At 56.7% G+C, this 22219-nt stretch overlaps 2 protein-coding genes across 2 annotated transcripts; one reads left to right on the plus strand and one right to left on the minus strand.

The window, feature by feature from the left end:
• Positions 1 to 2287: 2287 nt before the first annotated feature.
• Positions 2288 to 7639, plus strand: IGFBP3 (insulin like growth factor binding protein 3). Its single transcript, XM_045089578.1, has 4 exons — positions 2288 to 2832; positions 5824 to 6050; positions 6365 to 6484; positions 7121 to 7639. Exons 1-4 carry the CDS (start codon positions 2424 to 2426, stop codon positions 7244 to 7246), a joined length of 882 nt encoding a protein of 293 aa, XP_044945513.1. The 5' UTR covers positions 2288 to 2423; the 3' UTR covers positions 7247 to 7639.
• A 7281-nt stretch (positions 7640 to 14920) lies between these two features.
• On the minus strand, positions 14921 to 19169 carry IGFBP1 (insulin like growth factor binding protein 1). Its single transcript, XM_004739432.2, has 4 exons — positions 18684 to 19169; positions 17360 to 17529; positions 16259 to 16384; positions 14921 to 15382 (listed from the first exon to the last, which is right to left on the minus strand). Exons 1-4 carry the CDS (start codon positions 19021 to 19023, stop codon positions 15251 to 15253), a joined length of 768 nt encoding a protein of 255 aa, XP_004739489.1. The 5' UTR covers positions 19024 to 19169; the 3' UTR covers positions 14921 to 15250.
• Positions 19170 to 22219: the final 3050 nt, after the last annotated feature.

Here is a 22219-nt window from a genome sequence, read left to right on the forward strand (position 1 = left end):
CTCAGTGCTCCCAACATCCATCCACACTGCTGGGGAGAGAGACCCTGGGGTGGGGGTGGGGGGAAGGTCCCCCAGGGCCTGGGCAGAAGGGAGGCCAGGAGGCTGATGTCATATGGGGACAGGTGCCTGTGAGCAGCGGCAGTGGGTTCAAAAAAAGCAGAGCCTCCTATCATCTGCTTACGACGACAGGCTGATCCCAGCGGTCACTAAGCATAACCAGGCCAGCTGAATTTTGTTACAGAGAGGGATCTACTCTGCGCTGTTCTTTCGTGAAATAAAATTGAATTACTGAAACGTAATTCTCCGCACGTCGCTGCCCACTGCCGCAGACCCACCCGTTTGGTGCGGTCCTGACTGTTGCTGAGGCTCACGGCGGAGGCGGGTGTGCAGCGGGCGCGGCGCCCGGCTCTCCCGCGCCCTCTAGGGCCCCCGCGCCGCACCCGCGCCTGCTCCCCCGCCGCAGCCGGAGAAGGACCCAGGTGTTCCCGGCCTCCACTCGGGATGACGACGCAGCGAATGTGTCACGGTGCGGCTCCCCTACGACGCTGTCCTAAACACAAAGGCCGACCTCAGGGACCTTTGCACAACCGGCTCCAGTCTCAGAATCGAGGTCTCCGCGATGGTGAAGGAGAATGTGCAACCCCTCAGGGCATTTTCTGCTTCCCCTGATTTTCCAGAGCAATCGGAGGCCAAAGCAACTGACACGCAGCTACAAGGAGGGATGCACGGGAAGGGGCAGCCAGGAGGTCGTGCACAGTGTAGGGTAAACGCGGCGGGTCTCCAGAGCCTGCGCGTCGGACCTAGGGAACAGGCAAGCATGCCTCTGCCTTGCCGGGGACGCAGGCCGCTGGGTGTCTCTCACCTCCCTTCCTTGGAGAGCCTGAAGTAAGACTCGTTTCTCTGCTGTCTGTGTATCTGCGGTGAGCAAACCGGTCTTCCCATTCTAAGGGAGGGCACGCACGCACATCTACCTCTGCACGCGCCTACACGCAGCGAGGGCGGACGAGGGTGCACGCTAGCTTCACCCACAGCTGCGCAGGCAGGGCAAGGGCCCGAGGGCAGGGGAGAGCGCGAGGGGGTCCCGAGTGCGGTTTCTACTGCAAATTGCACAGTGATCCTCCAAGACACCCGTCCACTTCCTAGGGCAAGACTTTCTTTCCAGCAGCGTCCGGGAAAGTGCCCTCGCGCGGGGGTCTCTCGGGCTCGCCAAGCTGAGCCACAGGCTCCCGGCTGGAGAGCCTTGCGCAGGGCAGGGCGCAATTCAATCCTGGACCGCCGGCGCCCTCTGTTGGTCACCTCGGAGAGGGGCGCGCGGACACCTTCACAAACACCGCGCGGGAGCGCGACCTCAGGGCTCACCGCCGAGCATAGACAGGCGAGAATCCCAAACAATCCCCACGTCGACGCACAGGAGAGCACCCAGTACAGGGATGCACGGTGGCCTGGGGAAATGACAGTAAAAATGATCTGTTGCACGGACTATTTGGTTATTAATGACACCTCGGCTGAGCTCTCTTTACTGCGTTAACCATCGTTTCGTTGGGGCGTCAACTCCGCCTAAAAACACAATCTGGGAGCATAACTGGGACAAGAACCGTGGTGATGTACGCGATGCCTGCTAAGGACCCACTCGGGTCGGCCCCCTCTGCCGGCCTGGGGGTGAAACGCCCAGGAGGTCTTCTCGGCTGTGCGAAGCGAACCTGAAAAGCGCGAAGCCCACGTGCGCACCTGCAGGTGCGCCTTTGGACGTCCCGGGGGAGGTGGGGGAGGGGGTGCAGAAGGCCCCGCGGGGGCAGAGGAAACCAGACACCTCGATGCGAATCAGGTATTCCCACTCAGAAACGTCCCACGACCTCCCGGACCCGAGGACTCCCATTCTGTAAAGCTTCGCAAAGTACACTCGGCGAGGAGCGGAGACGCCCGTCTCGCCGACACCAGCCCTCCGCGGGGCGACCTCCCCCGGGCCCGCAGGGAGAAGGGCGGCGGCGGACTGGCGGGGGGCGCGAGGAACGCCGGGGTGGCTGGAGGCGCCGGGAACCGCGAGGTGGCGGGGCCGCCCAGTTGCCCGGGACTGCGGGGTGGCGAAGGGGCCAGAGCGCGCGCGTCGAGCAGGTGCCTGGGCGCCCGCGCGCGCTGCGCGTCCCCGCCCCCAGCCCAGTGGCCCCGGGTGCGGCGGGAGCCCCGAGCCTCTTGCGCGCCGGCCCGCCCCCTCCCCCCCCACCCCGCGCGCCGTTCCGGGGCGTGTCCTCGGCCACCCGGCTTCTATATAGCGGCCGGCGCGCTCGGGCCGCCCAGATGCGAGAACGACGGCGCCGCGCATAGTCCTGCTCGCTGCCTTCGGCCGTCCCGCAGCCTCGCGCCGCGCGCCTCCTTCCGACCGCGCGCCCCGGCCGAACGAACAGCGGGCCCCCGCGGTGGGCGCCATGCAGCGGGCGCGCCCCGCGCTCTGGGCCGCGGCGCTGATCGCGCTGGCACTACTCCGCGGGCCGCCGGCCGCACGGGCCGGCGCGGGCTCGGCGGGCGCGGGCCCCGTGGTGCGTTGCGAGCCGTGCGACGCGCGCGCTCTGGCGCAGTGCGCGCCGCCGCCCTCCGCGTCCTCGTGCTCCGAGCTGGTGAGGGAGCCGGGCTGCGGCTGCTGCCTGACGTGCGCGCTGCGCGAGGGCCAGCCGTGCGGCGTCTACACCGAGCGCTGCGGCGCCGGCCTCCGCTGCCAGCCGCCGCCTGGTGAGCCACGCCCGCTGCAGGCGCTGCTGGATGGCCGCGGGCTCTGCGCCAACGCCAGCGCCGCCGGCCGCCTTCGCGCCTACCTGCTGCCAGCGCCGTCCGCGCCAGGTGAGGCGGCCGGCCCCGGGCAGGGGCTGGGGCGGCGCCACTGCGGGGACCACATCTCGCCCCGCCACTGGTGCCGTAGGCGCGGAAACCGGGGTCCAGAGAGCGAGGGCGCTCGCTCGCGGCACGGCGTGCAGCCGGCCCACTGCGGAGTGCTGGCTAATTACGAAGCGCTTTCGGCAAAACTGAGCGCTGGCTAATTACGAAGCGCTTTCGGCAAAACTGGGTCCAGGGTTTTCCGGGCAGGGAGGGGGGACACGAGGTTGTCACGACCGATCCCATACCGTGGAGCCTCCCCCCGCTCTTGGCGCGGGCTCGGCGCGGGAACGTAGGCACGGAGCGTGCGGCCCACCTCGGGAACGCGGCTTCCGTGTCTCGCAGACTGGGAGCGAGCGCGTCTACGCCGAGGATGCGGAGGGAGCTGGGGAAGCTGGGAGGCGGTGCGGCCGGATTCGGACTGGAGAAGGTGGGCAGGCACGTTGTGGGAGATGGTTGCAGTATAAAAATGCCAACACTTGCACAGACCTAGTTTGCGAAGCAGTGACACGCCTCGGGGTGCGCCAGAAACAGTAGGGTGGGAATCGGGTATTGGCATCTTTTGCATTTGGGCAATCTGACTTTGGAAGGAAGGGACTCCCCCAAGGTCCCCCAGAGGCAGGGAGGAACGTGGGGGCTGAACTCGGTTTGCCAAGTCCTGCATCGTCCCCCTGGCGCATCCCGTCCGCCCTGGTTCCTGGATGTCAGGGAGCGTGGACTCCAAGATTTTGGGGATGGTGAAGGGAGGTTGCGTAAACCTCAAGACTGTTTGCCACTTAATCCGAGGTGGAAGGGATGAGGTCCCGTTCCTGGGAGCCTCCAGAGGACAGAGGCTCACGTTTGGCAGAGTTAGGCCACTGGCTGGGCCACTGTCAGCCGCGTGGCTCCGTGAAGGACATCACGCTGATCCCTGAGAAAGCAGCCTAAATGGAGTCCGCAGCTGTTGCTGCAGATCTCCCTCCAGCAGGCTTGGCCAGCCTCCCTGGGTTCTGGGAGTCCGGCTCCTGCAGAGCTGGAGGACCCGAGAATTCTGCCCTGGCCTCCAAGGCACCGGGCTGGACAGTTAGTGGGCAGGCCCCCACCCTGGCCTGGCAGGAGGGAGGTCTCTTCGTCATTTCGGGTTCTGCATATTTCCTCTCCCGGCTGAGGCTCTGTCTCTGCTAGGCAGGGCTGGCTCTGGATCCCAGAGAAACAGACACCATCCCAGGATTGGTGGGAAGGCAAAATTCCCGTTGCCTAAAACATGCAGTGTTTTATCACAGTGGATTTTAAATTGCTAGGTGCGTTTGTCCCTGAGCAGTTAACGTCATTTGCCATGTACACTTTGTTTCTAGCGTGTTTTCTGGGTATTGGAAAAGTAATATTAGAAGTTCATAGGACACAGCTCCCGTCAGTGAGCCGGGAATGGTGCTTTTTAGCTAAATAGCTACACAGTGTGGGTTGATGTGTTTTATTGTAATGTGATTAGAAGACCTAAAGTTTGATGAGACGTAAAATCCGTGGGTGTGGGGAGGTACATTTAAATGGCAGCCAGAAGTTAAGATTATCTGTTGCTTAAATGCAGAGGTTTTGTGTTTCTGCTTAAGTCAGCAGGCATTAGAAAGAAAACCCGGGTGGTTTAAGAAATTACTCAGTTCATGGAAAAGAAATGCAAATATGTTTATTTACATACTTTTAGCATCTCCTTTGTCCCCAGTACTTCCCTGAAAAGGGAGGAAAAAAACCCTAAGGTTAAAGGACATTGAAACCAAATTCTACCAATTAAGAACCGACGGTATCTGGCGCTGGGGCTAATCCGGATTGGCCCAGACGCCAGACGCCTCGGGAGCTCGACCGCCCCTGCCCCTCCGCTTCCAGGGACTGTCTTTTCCCAGGTGAGGAAGTGGAGTCCCAGGGAGGAGAGGGTGTCTGCCCAGCCCCTGGTGAGCGCACTTTCGCTGGGCACGTCCCGGTAAGAGCCTGTCCTTTAGCCAGCCTCCAGAGCATTCTCCAGGAGATACTGCAACCATCCCCTAGAGCCAGAGGTCTCAGCTGGCTTCCCTGGGGCTGCCACGGTTCATGAGGGGCGGGGCCTGAGGAGGGCGTTCAGCACCCCCCCAGGTGTGGCAGTTTAACGAGCCACAGCCCTTCCCCATAGCTGGTCAGCCCCCCTGTAGTCCTGCACATGAAACCCCCGTGATGCTGGGGACATTTGAACACCAGTGTCAGGGCCTCGTCTTTAGCACGCTGGTCGCAGAGTAGTGTCTGGGGGCGGCGGGGGGGGGGCTCTCAAGGACTGAGTACTCGGGCTCGCACAGAGTCTGTGCAGCTTGGGGAGTGTTTCAGCCCATGAGTGGACAGGGAGTTAGAGATAGGACATGTAGACCTGTCACACGCCACCCTAAACGCCCAGAGCCAGGGGACCTGCAGCCAGGCTTGGAGAGGAGTGAGGTTTCTGGGCCAGTCTGCCGGATGGCACAGGACAGCGCCGGTATCAGAATCCCTGTGGGGCTTTTGGACCCCCTGCCCCAGGTGGCTGCCCCCACCTGGCGCCTCTGACTCAGCAGGTAGGGCAGAGGTGTGCTGGTCCCCAGTGCCAGGAGGCTGCACTTGGGGTGGCCTGCGGGTCATAAATCCTGGGCACCTTGCGCCTCAGGCGTGCCCCCTGCCGGCGGAGGGCGCCAGGCGCTGCCAGATCCACAGTGAGAACCCTTCCCTGCCCATCCCCCACCATCACCTCGCCTCTGAAAGCACACATCAGATTTCATTCTAGAAAGCGGGCTTCCTGGGGCAGAGTCGCAGCCATGCTCTGCTGGTACCGTGGGACAGTACTGTATGCCGGTGTTTTTTAGGTTATTTGGAATTGCTGGACGACATTTCCATCCAGCAGGGTCTTGGTCGCCAGGGGTTAAGATTTTGAAAAGACCGTTGGTAACCACGGATGGCTATCACACCCGCGTGTCCCTTGCACTTTCCAAGGAAACAGCAGTGAGTCGGAGGAAGACCACAGTGCAGGGAGCGTGCAGGGCCAGGCTGTCCCCAGCACTCACCGGGTGCCCGACGCCAGGCTCCAGCCCCTGCACACCAAGATAGACATCATCAAGAAAGGGCACGCCAAGGACAGCCAGCGCTACAAGGTGGACTATGAGTCCCAGAGCACCGACACCCAGAACTTCTCCTCCGAGTCCAAGCGGGAGACGGAATACGTGAGCCTTCTCTTGGGGGCAGTGGGCTGAGTGTGGAGGGACCCTTCCCACTGTAGGATCTCATGGGCCTCCAGGTGGAAGGACATGGGCAGGGGCGCCCTGAGTCCGGCCGTGTTCTGTTCGCCTGGTCTCTCGGTGCCCTGGCCTGTGGCGACTCTCTCCCGGGTCCTGGGCCTTGCTCTGGGGACCTCATGGGAGACGGGGAGCCAGGGTTGGTGTCATGGTGGGGATGGCCCAGCAGGTCCCTCCACGGATGCATGGGACTCTCTGAGGCCGCGCACTCCCGAGTAACTGTGGCTTTCCCCGCACCGCAGGGGCCGTGCCGCCGGGAGGTGGAAGACACGCTAAACCGACTCAAGTTCTTGGACATGCTTAGCCCCAGGGGCATCCACATCCCTAACTGTGACCGGAAGGGCTTCTACAAGAAGAAGCAGGTAAGTGGCAACCTCGCAAGGTTCCCTCCCCCGCTCCCGCCATCCATACCTCCCCTGACCCGCAGAGCCACCAAGCACCACCCCCAGAGGTCCCTGGCCTAACTAAAGGGTCAGAAAGCTTCCCCGAGATCCCCTGTTGGCCCCCTCACCCATCCTTCCCGGGAGTTGTAGCACAACTGGGGGGGGGGTCATTACTTTAGGGTAGGGTAAGCATGTCTCTAAACACGAGCCACCGTGTGACGGCAGCACCCACAGTTCCTGCCACAGTAGCTGCAGAATGAGTGAGGCCACGGGCCTCCTGGTGTCTGTCAAGCCTCTCTGCCATCAGCCATTAAACAGCAGCATGTCTGCTGCCGGCGTGTCCCCATGGATCCCTTGCTCAGCAAAGGCGCGCTAAGAGCCCATCTGTGCGGCTCCACGGGCGCTCTGAGACAGGTGCACCGGACAGGGGGACCCTCTCACCCCCTCAGGCTGCTGGTATGCCTGCAGGTCGATGGGGGCTAATGTCCACCTGAGACCTGAGGGGTGCAGAACCACACAGCCCTGCTTCTCTAGAGCACCCCCTCCCCCACATGCATGGCCTCCCTGGGGGCCTGCTGCACCCTTGGCCCGGGTTCACTCTGTGCTCCCCCGCAGTGCCGCCCTTCCAAGGGCAGGAAGCGAGGCTTCTGCTGGTGCGTGGACAAGTATGGGCAGCCGCTTCCCGGCTTCGACGCCCGGGGGAAAGGCGACATTCACTGCTACAGCATGGACAGCAAGTAGACGCTGCTCACCACGTGCACCGGGGGGCTGGGCCCCGGGGCCACAGCGGCGTGTCTGGGGAAGCGGAACAGACCCCGCAGGAGGGTGCAAGCAGCCTCAGGGAAACAGGGCCTGGGGTCAAGATTGTCTCAGGCACTTGGAGTCCCTTGGAAGACCTTGGACTTGGACCTGTGCACGGTCACACCCATGCACACAGGGAAGTCCGACAGCCAGCCTTCGGCTGCCGCCGACTTGTCCTCACGGGCAGACTGTTGGAAACCACGAGGACTTGTGAAAGGAACGTGCTTCCCACTCACAAGTGTGGCTGGTTTTTCTCTGTAAAACGTAACAGATATTTTGATAGTCTGTGATTGATACCATTGTAATAAAGTTTATTTTCACTTAACACAAAAATGAGATTTTAAATGAGATTTATGATGTTGAAGAGTTGCTGTGGTGTTCGGTACTTCTTTGCCTGCCCAAAAACGGGAGAGCCGTTGGGGAAAACAGAATAAAGGTGTTTCATCTCGAGACAAATCTAAGTAAACAGAAGAAAATTTTTGTAAAGATTTTATCTGTTTGTTTGACAGAGGGAGAGACCACAAGCAGGGGACGCGGGACAGGGAGAAGCAGGCTCCCGCTGAGCAGGGTGCAATACCAGGACCCTGGGATCATGACCTGAGCCGAAGGCAGACGCTTAACCCACTGAGCCACCCAGGTGCCCCCAAATTTTCGTTTTTAGCTACAATATTTCCCCACAAGCTGGGAAGAAAGAATTCAAGGTTCTGGGTGGCACTTGGGGACGTGGCCTCTGCCTGTGTCTCGTCTTTGGCAGGTGCTCCTTGGGGACAGTGTAAGGTGAGTCCCTGTACCCCACAGCTGGAGTCTCAAGCCAAGGGTCCCCCAGGGTCCCCGGGCAGTTAAGCCTTTCAAGGTGGAGGAGTTATTTCAATATATCCCTTTTTCTGTTTGTCCACCATAACGTGGAGCTCAGAAACACCTTACTTTGCACACAAAAGACTACAAGGTCAGGCTCACCATCTCACCGCAGACTCGGTTTATAATTTCCGTGGCAAACTGATTGCTCTCAACCAAAGTTTAGAGACAGTTTAGAAGAACCGCCTAGGGTTCTTCTAGAGTGTGCACTGGAACATCTGACCCTTGGCTGGGTTTTTTATTTTCCTCCAAATATTTTCCAGTGCTGCAGTTGGCTGGCCCGTGGCCCTAAGCGGGCCCACACAGCCCACTTCAGACCCAGGGGGTGTTGGTTCTGTAGAGAGCATGCCTCGTCCCCACCAGGTAAACAAGCACAGGCCTGGGGACAACAGAGAGCCCCGCACCCTGGTGTCTGGACATCCCCATGCACCTGCCCTGGGGTTTACTTCCAGAGGCAGGTTGGGGGTGGCGGGGAACAGCAGGAGTCCGCCCATCTCAGAGGTCGTGGAGTTAGAGCAGGGTTTTCTGGTGACCGCAGACAGAAGCATTTTTCCATTCTGCAATTCAAGTATGAGTTTTATTTTTTTGTCTCACTCATCACCTCCTCAGCACGATATAAAAGTAAAAATAGTTTCATCACCCAGCAAAGAGGGACAGCTTGTCAGGGACGCTGGAGGCAGCTGGAGAACCCTGGGCCCGCCGCACTCAGACCCCCCTCTTCTGTTTCTAAGTCACACACACGTGCAGAGACAACACATTCTCCGGACGTGTCACCCTCGTATCCGTCCTAGGCTGGATGCGCTAGGACGTGTGTCATAATCCTGGGCAAGATGCGAGCCGCGCCAGAGAAGAGAAGCACGGCCTTGACAGAGGCCCTCAGGCCAGGCCTGGCTGCTGTCCTTGCGGCTGGGCCTGGGTCCCACAGTTGAGCTGGAGACACCTCAGGGTACGAGCAGGGCACGCAGCCTTCCCGGAGAACATGAAGGGGGTCTCGAGACATTCTGCCTACCTGTGACCTTGCCTTCATAGTTTATTTAATAAAGTTTTTTTTGGGAAAAGGCATTTTTGAAAAGTTTGTCTTGCACTGTATTTTTTATAAAGAGTTCAGTTTTACCATAAGGAAATCCCCATCCCCATGTTAATGACTGACTCCGTGTTTTGTGGTGCTAGAGAAATAAACCAGGAGAGAGGAAGGTGTTCTGAGCACATAGGACCCTCCACACCTGCTGGGAACCTGCGGTTCTAGGAGGCCGACTATGGGCTTATTCCCACCTCGGGAGGGCATGGCAGGTGGACAAGTGCCCCCCATGACTGTCTGGCCTTTGCATTTAGGGGGTGTTCCCCAGGGACCTATCTTGTCACCACTCAGCTTTCAGAGCCAAGAAGGGTGGGCATGGAACACGCCGGATGGCCTCTCCTAGGGCCCTTTATTGCCGCCCCCACCGCTTGGAGGGCAGTGGATGAGGCAGGAGGAGAGGGAGACCCAGAGGCTGGACGGGCTCCTGCCTTGGCCCTGGCGTAATTGTGCAGGTGCCTTCAAGAATCAATGACCGGTCTCCTTGCACAAAATGGCCTGTCCAGAGCCATAACTGACCCTTTAAAGAAGCATTTGGGATGGGTTCGCCCTACAGAGTCATACCCTCTGGCATCAAGCTCCGTAGGTCTTCATAGAACAAACGCAGAGGAACATGGGACAGGCCATGGTCCAAGGTCAATAGGGGTCCATGCCTACCAAGCACTAACCCAGAGGAGGGAGGGAGCCAGCGAGCAGACCAGGCCCTTGGGGGCAGCAGGTGCCGGGTGACCATGGGATGCTTGGGATGCACGAGTTTGACGGGTGTCCTGGCATCTGGGACCCGAGTGCCGCAGGTCCTTTAAAGCCCCTGCTGGTGAGAGCAGCACAGAAATGAGCATGCCAGGGCGTGTGTGTCACGGGGCCCAGGGAACACAGCCGCTCCCGCAGCTCTCCGGGGTCCCTGGGGTCCAACCAGCCAGACAACACAAGGCAGCATCACAGTTACGGTGCTGAGGAGGGCGTTATGGAAGGGGCTTCTCCACCGTGGCAAGCTGTCCAGAGAGGAGGCTTGGCTCATACAGCCGGACCCTGGGACCCAGCATTCCAGACACGCGCCTGACGGCGGCGCTCCGGGCCTGCACACAGCACCAAGACGTTTTAAATGGAAACACATTCCTTAGAAAGGACCGTGATGATGTCACCCACCTTGTTGTTGAGGTCAGCGATACGGAAAAATGCTCAATGTGGGTGAACATGAGAGCCGATGCGGTGGTACTGTGTACACACACCATGTGCCCACACAAGCGCATGCACACACGGGTGCACACACAGGCACACTCTTGCACACGCATGCGCTCACACGCACGCACAGGCACACTCATTCACACATGCACACAGGCGTGCACACATGCACTCAACTAAAAGGAAACACAGCATAGTGCCCGCCCTGGTTGGGCAATCGTAGACGCTGGCATCCTCCCTGTGCCTGCGCCGGGAGCCTCAGGTGGGGAAGGTGCACTCGGCGGCTGCCCCGGGTGAGGAGCATTCACAGGCCGCCGGAACTCTGAGCAGCACAACTAAATTGAAAGGGAAACAAAGAAGCAGATCCTTTCCATTCGAAACAAAATCGTAACTGTCCATGCAGCACAGGTTTGGAGAACAGAGCCAAGGTATCCTATTACAAAGTAAGAGCTAGAAGCAAAAAGAGTAACAAAATGGCAAAGTTGGCATGAAGTTTCTGATGGTTGAAACCAAGAACACAGAGATGGGATGAATAGAAAGGGTAGAGCCAGGGGCTGAGTGAGCAAAGATGAAGCCGACAGCGGGCCACCTGTCGTACAAGGAGGAAGGGGTCAGAAATTGCAAAACAAAGGGAACAGTGGAGAGGACTGGAGGCTGGAAGCAGGGAGGCTGAGTCCAGACCACAGACATCCTGGCGAGTATTTACAGAAATAAGAGAGAGATCTCATTGTAAGGAAAAAAACACAACACGAAAGACTGTAGGCTGATGGGTTCTACCAAATGTAGAAAGGGACACAGTTCAGAAACACTAACAGAGGCGCTGGTGTGGGTCAGTCAGTGAAGCATCAGGCTCTTGATTTCCACTCAGATCATGATCTCAGGGTCGTGGGATCGAGTCCCACATCAGGCTCCACGCTCAGCCCAGAGTCTGCTTGAGATTCTCTCTCTGCTTCCCTCCCACCCTTGCTCCCTAAAATAAATAAAATCTTTTAAAATAAAAGAATTAAAAACACTGGCAGATACATGATGGTGAATTTGTAAAATATCAAAGCTTGGAGAGAGAAAGAGCAGGTCCCAGATGCGGAAACAAGCGTGGAGCGGACTCCACAGGGTGTGACCATGACTCTGGACGCGGGAAGGACAAAGGAATGACAACCACTGGAGTTTTACAGTCAGTCACATTGCCTTTGAAGGCAAGGGTGTAAGAAATAGTTTCAGGTGCTGGGGACCCGGGAACATGCCATCCCGGAGAAGCACACTGACGGGCATTTTGGAGGAAGACCCGGTGTGGGAGGTTCCAGGTCCTGATGTTGAAGGTGGAAGCCGGAAGGGGGCGAACAGAGTAACAAACCAAGATGCCGTGAATGGGTCCCACAATCAGTGCTCTGGAGTCAGTGATTGTCCAGTGGCACCAGCGCTATCCCCCGCCCCTTAACCCCCCTGGACAGTGGGCATTGTCTGCAGAGGTTTCTGACCTTACACCTGGAGGGTCCCCTGGCGTGGAGCAGGTGGACGCCAGGGATGCTGCTAGACTTCCCAAAACAGGACAACCCTGCCACGAGAAATTATCCCTCCCAAAATGTCGCTCGTGTGGAGATTTAGGAACTCATTGAAACCGATGTTAAGATTTGCCAGTTGAACAGAGGCAGGTTCGTTTGCTGAAAGTCAAGATGTATTTGGTTACCACAGACAAGGCTAAATGTTAGAGGATAGAAAAGTGGTATCAGGGGACGCCTGAGTGGCTCAGTTGGTTGGATGACTGCCTTCGGCTCAGGTCATGATCCTGGATTCCTGGGATCGAGTCCCGCATCGGGCTCCCAGCTCCACGGGGAGTCTGCTTCTCCCTCTGACCTTCTCCTCGCTCATGCTCTCTCTCGCTGTCTCTCAAATAAATAAATAAAATATTAAAAAAAAAAAAAAGAAAAGAAAAGTGGTATCAGAAAAACTAGCCAAAATAAAGGAGAGCAGCTTGTACCACCAGAACAAATAGATTATAAGCCAGACAGTGGTTAACTGAAGGTAGGGAAAATCACTACAAGATAACAAGAGGTAAATTAACCAGGAGTAGCTAGCTGTTCTAAACACCTGGGCACCTAATAAGATATCTTTCAACAATCTTATTTGAAAATTAATCTGATTACAGGAATTTTTGCCCTGTCTTCATTATTGATTATTAAACAAACCAAAAAAAAAAAAAAATCAGCAGGGATTCAGGAGATCTGCAACCTCCACACTAGCCTGCTTAGCCGAACCAAGTTACATGGGGGGAATTACAGGTGACACGTCCTTCTCAAGAACCTACAGAACACTGAAAAATTTATCATATACCAGGTCGTAAGAAAGCCTCAGAATCAAAGAATAGGCACCACATACACGATAGTTCATGACCATAACGTGACTACACTGAGAATTAATGACAGGTATAATCTCCCTAGATCCGCACATTTTCAAAAATAAAAAAGCACAGACATGAATAACTCAAGGTTGAAGGAGGAAGTAAGCATCTTGAAATTAAAACTGTGGGTCATGTTGATGACGATAACGAAGGCAAGCAAGGAGATCAAAAGAAATATACACTAGAAATACGTAGGGCAGGTAAAGAGGGGCTGAAAACCAGCTACGTGAGGTGGTGCTTAGAGCAAACCCAGGGACCACACAAGCAAAGAGGTCATAAGACCTTGGAGCGGAAAGCCGTCTCCAAGAAGACGTGAGCTCAACACAGCCAACGCTTCTTTGAAACACCCAACAAAAGAGGGAAACACCTTTAAAAAGACTGTCAAGCATAAGCGGTCCACAGCTAACATTATGAGAGAAAGGAAACATAGGAGATAAAGCAGAAACTCTACGGGTTCTCAGAAAACACTATCAAAACTGTGTACCATCGACTTTGAAAGCCTAAGTAAAATCTAAAATTCCACAGAAGTTGTAATTTTGAAGAACAAATCAAAAGCCTGCAGATTCTTGTAATTGTGACAACAGTTGAAGGAATGTTTAGGATACTCCCATCAAGAAAACACCACGTCAAAACGGTCTCACGAGCCCTAAGAAACGACTGAGGAACAGAGCATCCCAATCAACAAGGACTTTTTAAGAAGCTATAGAAGACCTCCATTCGTCCTACAGGAGCAGTATAACTCCACAGCCAAAACCACACAGAGACGAAAAGGCAATATACCCACCTATGGTGCTCATCAATAGAAAAATCCCAAGGAAATTGTTACTAAATCAAATCCCACCGTTCATATAGAAGGTATTATGCCCTTTCCAACTTGAGTTCATTCCACCCCTACACAATAACTTAATGTTAGAAACTCTACAAACAGAGAAAACGTAACTAATGAGGTGAGTCCTCAGCGCATTACTAAAAATAGAACAAATAATAAGCGAGCCAAATGCAGACCCATAGTGGGAGTGGGAGTGCGCTCTCAGCCGGGGATTGTGATGAATCCTGGAAGCTGATCAGAAGGGTTCAAAGTCAGCAGGAGAGAGGCAGGAGCCCAAGGGGGCGGGGGTGGGGCACAGGTGACTCCAAGTGTCACTAGTTCTCCAGGAAACTCCCACCTGGTCTTCCGGCTCCTGTGCCTTCTCCTGGAATCCAGCATCACCTCTGCCCCCAGAAAATCTTTTTTAACTGCTTTGTTGAGATAGACTCCCTATACCATGCAATGGCCCCATTGAAAGTGTGCAAGTCCGTGGCTTTGAATGTCTCCACGGACATGGGACATCGTCCTCACTCGGGTTCAGAACATTTCCACCACCGAGTAAGAACCCCCGTACCCATGGGCTGTCGCCCGCCAGCCCCCATTCCCAGCCCTAAGCCACCCCTCCCTCCAGTCCGTCTCTGCAGCTTTCCCTAAGCTGGTCGTTCACAGCGTCACGGAGTGTGACGTCGTTTGACAGGGCTGGTTTGCGGAGCAGACTCTTTTCAAGATCCCTCCGTGTTGGAGCGTACGTCAGTCCTTTTCACGGCCGGGTAGTCTTTTCGTGGATGGAGACACAATATGGGGTTTATCCCTCCATCCACTGATGAGCATTTGGACGGGTCCTCCTTTTAGCTGTTACAAATAATGCATCTAGAACATAACCTCGTGCACGAGCTTTGGCATGGACATACGTTTCATGTATCTTGGATATATCTCTAGAAGTGGAATTGCCGAGTCCCATGGTAAATCGGGACTGGGACCCCAAAGCTGCGTGAGAAGGGGGTGCATGAGAGGGACTTCAGAAACAGGGAGGGAACATTCACTCCCCGTCCATGCAGCCACCACCTTCCCAAGGCGGGGGCGGGCATTTATTCTCACTACATCTGTACCCTGCAGGTGGGTGGGACGACACAGCCAGCTCGACAGGAACTCCCAGCCATGTGGCCATGTCCCGCTCTGGTCCCAGACTCCCCACCTGACTCTCTCTGCACGTTTACACAGACTCGGATCTGGGGCTGCGGAGGGAGCCCTCCTTCAGCCTCCTGTTAAGTCACTTGAAAAAAATGCACCTGCTCCGCATTTCAGGTTTGCATTTTCCAGGCTTTATTTCCCCCTGCTCTTTAGAACCGGAAACAGGGAGCTTCGAGGAGCTACAAATCAAGTATTTACACCCGGTGCGACGTGACAGGTTTCATGATTTACAGAGAAACACAGCACACAGGCTGTTTCGGAAAAATACATGTACAGTGAATAAATAAACTACAGATTTACGTGTCCACCAGCAGGCGGCGTATAAAAGTGGTTCCCACACATATACATATATATAGATAAGTGTGTATGATTTCCAGACTATAAATACGCTATGTACTTAAATATTTCCTGTGAAGGGACAGAGGAGAGGACGTGCTCTCAGCTGTGCACGGCAAAATACTGATTGCAGTTGGGGTCGCCTCTGACCTCCACAGACCCCGGGATCCTCTCCCCGCTCCAGGGATAGACACACCAGCAGAGTCCCCGCTGGCCATCCGTGGCGGTCCGGCACTGCAGAGGCAAGACAGAGCGCACGGTCAGGAGCAGCCCCAGTGCAGCTGGAGGCGGCGGAGCTTGGAGCCACAGTGACCTTGGCAGGGAAGGGCACGCCCAACGTGTCAGCCCCCCCACGCCCCGCCATTCTCCCCGGAAACTGGAGATGAAGGCCGTGTGTCCAGTTGATAGGACATTGTGCATGTGTTAAATGGCCTCGTGAACACAGCTGTCCGGCTTGTGGCCCCGACAGCAGGGAGGGAGCACGCCCCGTGTGTGGCCGCCATCACCTCGGACTCCCAGGCAGACTCCTGCTCAGGAAACCATGGCCTCTACCTGTCCCCCTTCCCTGGCTATACACATCCCCGGACCCCGCATTTCACTGAGTCCTAAAGAACCCCTCAAAATTAAGTATTTGGTTTGGCTTCAATCTCGCTCATTATCTGCCGGGCTGGAAACGCTGCTGTGTTCCACTGAGCGGACAGTTTGCTTCCATGGGGAGAGAGCACTACAGAGGTCCAAGGAGACACTCGCTTTCCTAAGACGATCTACCCCCTTCCTCTGGTGGGACAGACAGGAAACAGCTAGAGCATGAGGGACCGACCACCCACCCGCCTGCTCAGGCCTGCCGAGCAGCAAGGTCACACTTGTACCCAGAGCCCTGGCCAAGCAAGGGGTGGGTCCCCTGCTGTCCGTGACCACCGAGCTGGTCTTTAGGCTCCTGGGGGCTGCAAGTCCGTGACCCCAAAGGGGTGGCTCTTACTTAATATGGTTGGCTGGGGGCTTTACGGTGCGTATTTGGGACTGGACGCCCTGTTGGGAGGCAAGGGTGGCCTTGCAGGGATGCGCCGGGAAGGGGGCGTCCCCATGAGGATGCCCGGGCAGGGTGCGCACCTGTCTGCTGTGATAGAACCCGTTCTTGTTGCAGTTGGGCAGGTAGAAATTGTTAAGGTGTCTGGGCGACTGGTGTTCCTCGGCCAGTTGTGCCAATATCCTGTGGAGCTCTCGCCGGCACGGCTCCTGGAAGAGCGTTTGACATTGTGATAAATGACAAGGATAAGTGAACTGTCCACCTGAACAGGACTGGCAGGAGAGGTTCCATGGGGGCTCTGGGGGTGGGTCAGACCTGCCTGGGAGGTGAGGAGGGAGTTAGTGTGTGCGGGAGCTGTTGAGATGCGTGGGGGCACACCTACCCTCCCGAACGCTGGCTGAACACCTACAGGGAGACCAGCGCTCCCCATGCCCCAGGTGCTCCCCTCCGCCTCTGCCCTGTCTGATAGCAGTCTGATGGCGAGGAGGACCCAGCCCTTCCAGCAGCAGAGACTTTGACTGTGAACCCCTTTCCTCTACGCCATTAGGTCACAGAAGCCAGTTGAAGCAAGGATTAAGGCATCCATCCGGCTACTCGGGATGAGAATGAACTTTTCCCCATCGGGCACCACGCACAGACAAAACCCTGAAGTGTCCGGGAAACGGGTCAGAGCCCCACTGTTCGAAGGGGCTCATGCTTGGGGGGACCATTTTCTCTCTTTTTCCTCACACGCCGTGCCCATCTCCACAACTTTGATTCTCGGTCGCCCTCAAGTGGTAGGATTAAAAAGATGGGTCGAAGCGCAGGAGACCAGGGAGTCAGTGGTTACTGGGAACAGAGTCTCAGGGTGAGAGACGAAATAGTTCTCGAAATGGATGGCAGCGATGCCTGCAGAATTAGTGCCACAGAACTACACTGTGAAACGGATCACGTCATAAATGTCACGTTATGCAGACGTGAGCACCATTTTGAGAAACAGGGGAGCAGGGGCCTAGAGGAGCTTTGGGGCCGACAGACTCGTGTCTGAAGCTGCACCGCGGCGGGGCTGGCTTTCCACCAAACAGGCTCCCTTCTTCAAAGTCCCTGAGGGAAATGCTGCTCAAGGCGGACTTGGAAAAGGTCTAAGAGGCCTCGGGGAGGAAGGCGTTCACTCCCACGCCTTCAGGACCCGGGGAAGCCCTCACCTTCAACTTGTCGGAGTCTGTGTCCAAGGCATACCCAGACCTCATGGTCTTGTAGTTACTGACTGCATTCCAGAGGACGGGCATGTCCTCCTCAGACGGTGCCATCAGATGGAAATTCTCCAGGAGCTGCTCCTGGGTGATCTCAGAGCTCTCCGATGACTCCTTGGCATCTGAAAAAGACAGCACGGCAGACCTCGTGAGCCCTCCCCGAGTTTCTGCATCTGACCCCTGGAAGCGGCTTCCTCTCCAGAGAATCCAGGTGGGGCTAGAAGGGTGGTCCTGTGGACCTTGGGTGAGGGCCACTTGACCTTCAACAGAGCTTCCGACAGTGTCCGGGGAATCAAGTGACCCAACAGCAATTTTGCAAGCTGGGGATGGAGGGTACCCTGTGTGTTTGCTTCTAAATTAGCAGGAGAGTGAAGCCACTCGCACATACGTTTGCATTTGGTGTGTGGACAGAGTCGCAGACAGCGGGCTTTCCTGAGGGGTCCTGGGGACACAACTCCTTTAAGGACCACTGAAGATGACCGCATTTTACTGACTCTGAAGACAAAGAACCAGTAGGAACACTGTGCCCCTGCTTGCAAGGGTCACGCTTTCTGGCAGATGCCCTACTAGGCCACAGAATGACGGGATCCCTCCCACAAGGACGCAGGACAGGGCCGCCACTGGCCCCGATGGGGAGGTAAGGAGAGCGGGTGAAGGGAGAGGTGTTTCCCCTTCTTCCCACTACAAGTAAATCCCTGAGCATCTCAGCAAAGGTCTGACTGTCAAGTCCTTAGGGGAAGGACACACACCAAACACTGTTTTTCTCTGGTACGAATGCAAGTGAAGTTTACAGGCTCTGCTCACACACGCTCTGTAAATAGTCGACAAACGTGGGCTGTCTCCACAAGAGTCTGTTACAAAGGACATTCCAAACGCTTCCCCCTGGGGTGGAAGGGATCCCCACCCCAGGCCTTCCCAGAGGCTCAGCCCTCTGGGGCCACCCACTCAGCAGCAGAAAGGAGGGCTGGCCCCCATGGCCCAGGGACTGCTAAGGAAGCCCCTGGGCCTCCCTCTTCTCTCAGGCGTCTGCGCCCTCTCCCCAACTCTCCCACCAAGTTGTGTGAGCCCTCCGCCCTCACCTCCCCTCTCCTGGGCACCTGCCCCTGCAGGACCATGAACTGATGGGGCTCATCTAGGTGACCGACGATCTTTTACCCTCCAAGCTCTGGACTTGAGTGGGTTTGCTCCACACTAGCTATCCCTCCCCCAGCAATCCGTCTGGGGCGGGCACGGGGGAGGGGGCGGCGGGGAGACCCCGTGGGGCCTTTGGTCCTACCTGCTTCGGGATCGCTGGGCCCGCAGACGCCTTGGCCGCGGATGAGCGCGTGCAGCGGCCGGGGCTCCTCTGGTCGCGCTCGGCAGCTGAGGCCCGTGGCGCAGCGCGCAGTGACCACCCCGCAGGCGGCGCCCTGTGGCAGGGCGCACATCGGGCAGCAGCCGCAGCTGGCGGGTGGGGCGGCCTCAGCGCATGAGTCGGGTACGGGAGGGCAAAGCGCGAGCTTCTCCGCGGAGCAGGGCGCGCAGTGCCATGGCTGGGGGGCGCCCGCCGTCGTGCCCGGCTGGATGGCCAGCAGGAGCAGAAGCGGCCAGGCGCAGGCAGCGGGGAGCTCAGGCATCGTGGAGCAGGGGCGGCGGACAGAGGCCGGTGCTGGCGGGACCTGGCGAGCGAGCGGTGGCCAAGTAGCCGGTGCTGGAGGGCAGCCGATGCCGGAGAGGCAGCCAATGCCGGATGCTCGAGGCTCGGATACTCGCTGGGAGCCGCGCGCGCCTTATAAAGGGTGCCGACCGCCCTCCCTCCCCCCTGAACGCGGGGTTAATGATTGCCGGCGCTGCGTGCTGGCCGCTGGTGTTCAAAATAAGTTTGGGGGAAAAAAAAGTTTGTTTTGCTCCAGCGTCCGAGGGCCTGCGCAAATGGTGGGCGGAGGGAGGGTTGCTGGTCCAGGTTTCCGACTGTGTTTGTGCTGTTCCGGCTCCCACCGGGAGCCAAAGTGCAATTCTGACCGGGAGTGCACAGCCAGGTCCCGCTTGTTTTGTTCAAGGGGCATCGCCCTGCCCAGCCGTTCGCAGGCTCCTCCTGCTCAGCCCAAGGGACAGCTGGAGAGATCCGCTGGGCAAGGCCAGCCCCCCACCACAGCTAGTTTTCCAAGGGGGAAACCAAGGCCCAGGGAGAGGAAGGGAGGCACCCCTGGCCAGCTTTCAGTGGGGCAAAGCCCTGATTTGCTTCTCCCTCTGCAGGCAGAAGTCCTCCAGCCACGGACCTGCACACATCACGGCCTTTCCCAGGAGGAAGGGTGGAAGGAAAGGGACAGCTCCCCCCTCCCCAGGGCTGGAGCCAAGCCCCCCAGTGTCACCGAAGCCTCCAGAGACTGATGTGTCCCTGTCTTCCAGAGAAGAGCAGGACTCAGCCCATGCAGAGACGGAGCTGCACCATGGAGCCCAGAACCCCAGGCTTCTTCCTCTTTCTGGTTCAGACCAAAAAAAAAAATTTTTTTTTTAAGATTTACTTATCTTAGAGAGACCAAGAGGTACTGGGCAGGGGCTGTCAGAGGAAAAGAGAATCTCAAGCAGGTTCCCCGCTGAGCTCAGAGCTGAACACGGGGCTCGATCTCACAACCCTGAGATCAGACCTGATCCAAAACCAAGAGTCAGAGGTGCAAACAACTGAGCCGCCCAGGCACCCCATCAGACTAAATTTCTATAGGGAGCTTTTTTCTTTTGTGAAATTCTTGGGTATTTTTGGATGTCTCAGGGGTTATTTCTTGGATATTCTCTGGCGTTGCAAGAAAAATGTCACTGTACCTTTAAAGGCAGTGGGAAACGGGGCTTTTCTTCCCTGGGACATACAGGTGCCCTTGTGCACACCTGGTCCCTAGAAACTAGGCAGCCGTTCACAAGAAGGAGGAAGCTCCACACTTACTAATGGAGAAAATCCCCGAGACTTGGTGAAGATTTGCAAGTATAATTTCCAAGTGAAGCAAAATGAGGGGGTACAGGAATGTCTGGGTGGCTCAGTCCTTCGGCTCAGGTCATGGTTCTAGGGTCCTGGGATTGAGCCCCGCATCGGGCTCCCTGCTCAGTGGGGAGCCTGCTTCTCCCTCTCTTTCTCCCTCCCCCTGCCCTTGCTCTCTCTCGAATAAATAAATAAATAAAATCTTTTTTTTTTTTAAATGAGGAGGTACAGAATATGCAGTTTGTGTCCAAAGAAAGTTATATAAACATACATGTCAGCATGTTTTAAATTTATGGACTATCTTGGGAGGAATACATAAGAAACTCATGCCAGGGCCTCCTTGGTGGGGAGGGGTATGAAATCAGGGAAAGAGGGAGGGACCAGTTTGCCCCGTGCTCACTGCCATCTTGCTGGATTTATATTATCCGGTAAATGCTACAGTATTTCATATGCTTGTAACTTGTATTATCCTGTCTACTATCCATCTCAAGAGTAACCCCATTACAATGAATTTACTCGCTCTGTTTGTAGCCGCCTCACCAGGCTGCTGGCTTGGGGTAACACCTTGGTTTCTGCTCTGTTCTGAACCTGACCCCAGCTCCAGCAAAAATCAAAACAAGGTCAGCAGAAATCATTGCAGTTGGAAGTTCAAGGTCATGTTTGTCATTATTTTTACAGAGTAAAGGTCAGTGTCTGGTTAAAGAGCCCACCGAGGTTTTCAACTGGCTGAGCCTTACTTTTGGTGTAGTTTCCTAAATGATTTCATTTCCAAAAGAAGAATCTGTGCTCTGAATTTCCTCGGACTTCCTCCATTTATGATCTGGGTGTCCACCTGAGATGGTCCCTTAATGACGCACAAACAAGAGGGCACCATCGGGTAAACATTCAGGGCCCGCCTACTGTGTGTGGGCCGTTGCCCGCCCTGGACAGTTCACCCTGTTGTGCACTTGCCCGGTGAGGCCCTCACCCCCACCCCAGGTCTCACTTGTCCAGCACGTAGTGGAAGTTCCTCTCCATGTAAATCGATTCCCAAATGTTTCCACTGTTTGCCTCACAGTAGCCACAAACCAAAGCCCGGAGAGGGCAATCTCCCCTTCTCTGGCCACAACAGTACAATGGGACAGTTCCTCCTAGAGACCTCTGTGGGCTGTGCCTGTCTGTCCATCCTGGGGGTGGCTGCTCCTGAGTGCATCCATGAGTCCTGGGTCCTGCTGCCCTGGTGCCTTGCCTTCTACACCCCAAAGTCCGTGCCTCAACTTCCATGACCCCCAATCAGAGTCCCAGTCATCCCTCCTAGGCACTACAGGGCGCCCCTCCTCACTAGAGGGTTGTGCCTTCAGATCCGTACCTGCCTCCTCAATCCTGCGGACCCCTGCTCATCGTCCAGCCCTCGCGTCCCCAGCCCACCCTGGAGAAAGTCACTACCACGTCTCCTGACGGCCTCCTCACTGTCCTTCCTGCCAGGATCTCCAGCCCCCTCCCCTGTCCACCTCCCTCTGCGCCACCATCCCGCTGTCCAACATCCACCTCCTAGGCATGTTCTTCCAGGGCTCTCCCTGATCCCCTCTGAAGCCACCCCTCGGAACAAAGGGCCCTTCCTCCCAGCACCCTGTCCTTCCCCACAGAAGACACGCAGAGAGCATGGGAGCCGTTCTCACAGCTTGCAGCAGGTGCGGCCCGGGTAAGGGGGACAGGCTAACCCACAGCCCATGCTGCCTGGCAGGAGGTGTGTGCACCGATTAGAAGCTGGTGCTGGAGATAAGTGCTTTCCTGGAGAGTCCAGAGAGTGGTGGCAAACAGCAGGACAGAGGGCACTGAGCCACGCTTGGGCATTTCCCACAGAAGCTGCCAGCCAAGGCAGG

This window comes from Mustela putorius, unplaced genomic scaffold (genome assembly GCF_011764305.1).
Source record: "Mustela putorius furo isolate JIRA1106 unplaced genomic scaffold, ASM1176430v1.1 tig00003845_pilon_pilon_pilon, whole genome shotgun sequence".
In the NCBI taxonomy this organism is placed as follows: Eukaryota; Metazoa; Chordata; class Mammalia; order Carnivora; family Mustelidae; genus Mustela; species Mustela putorius.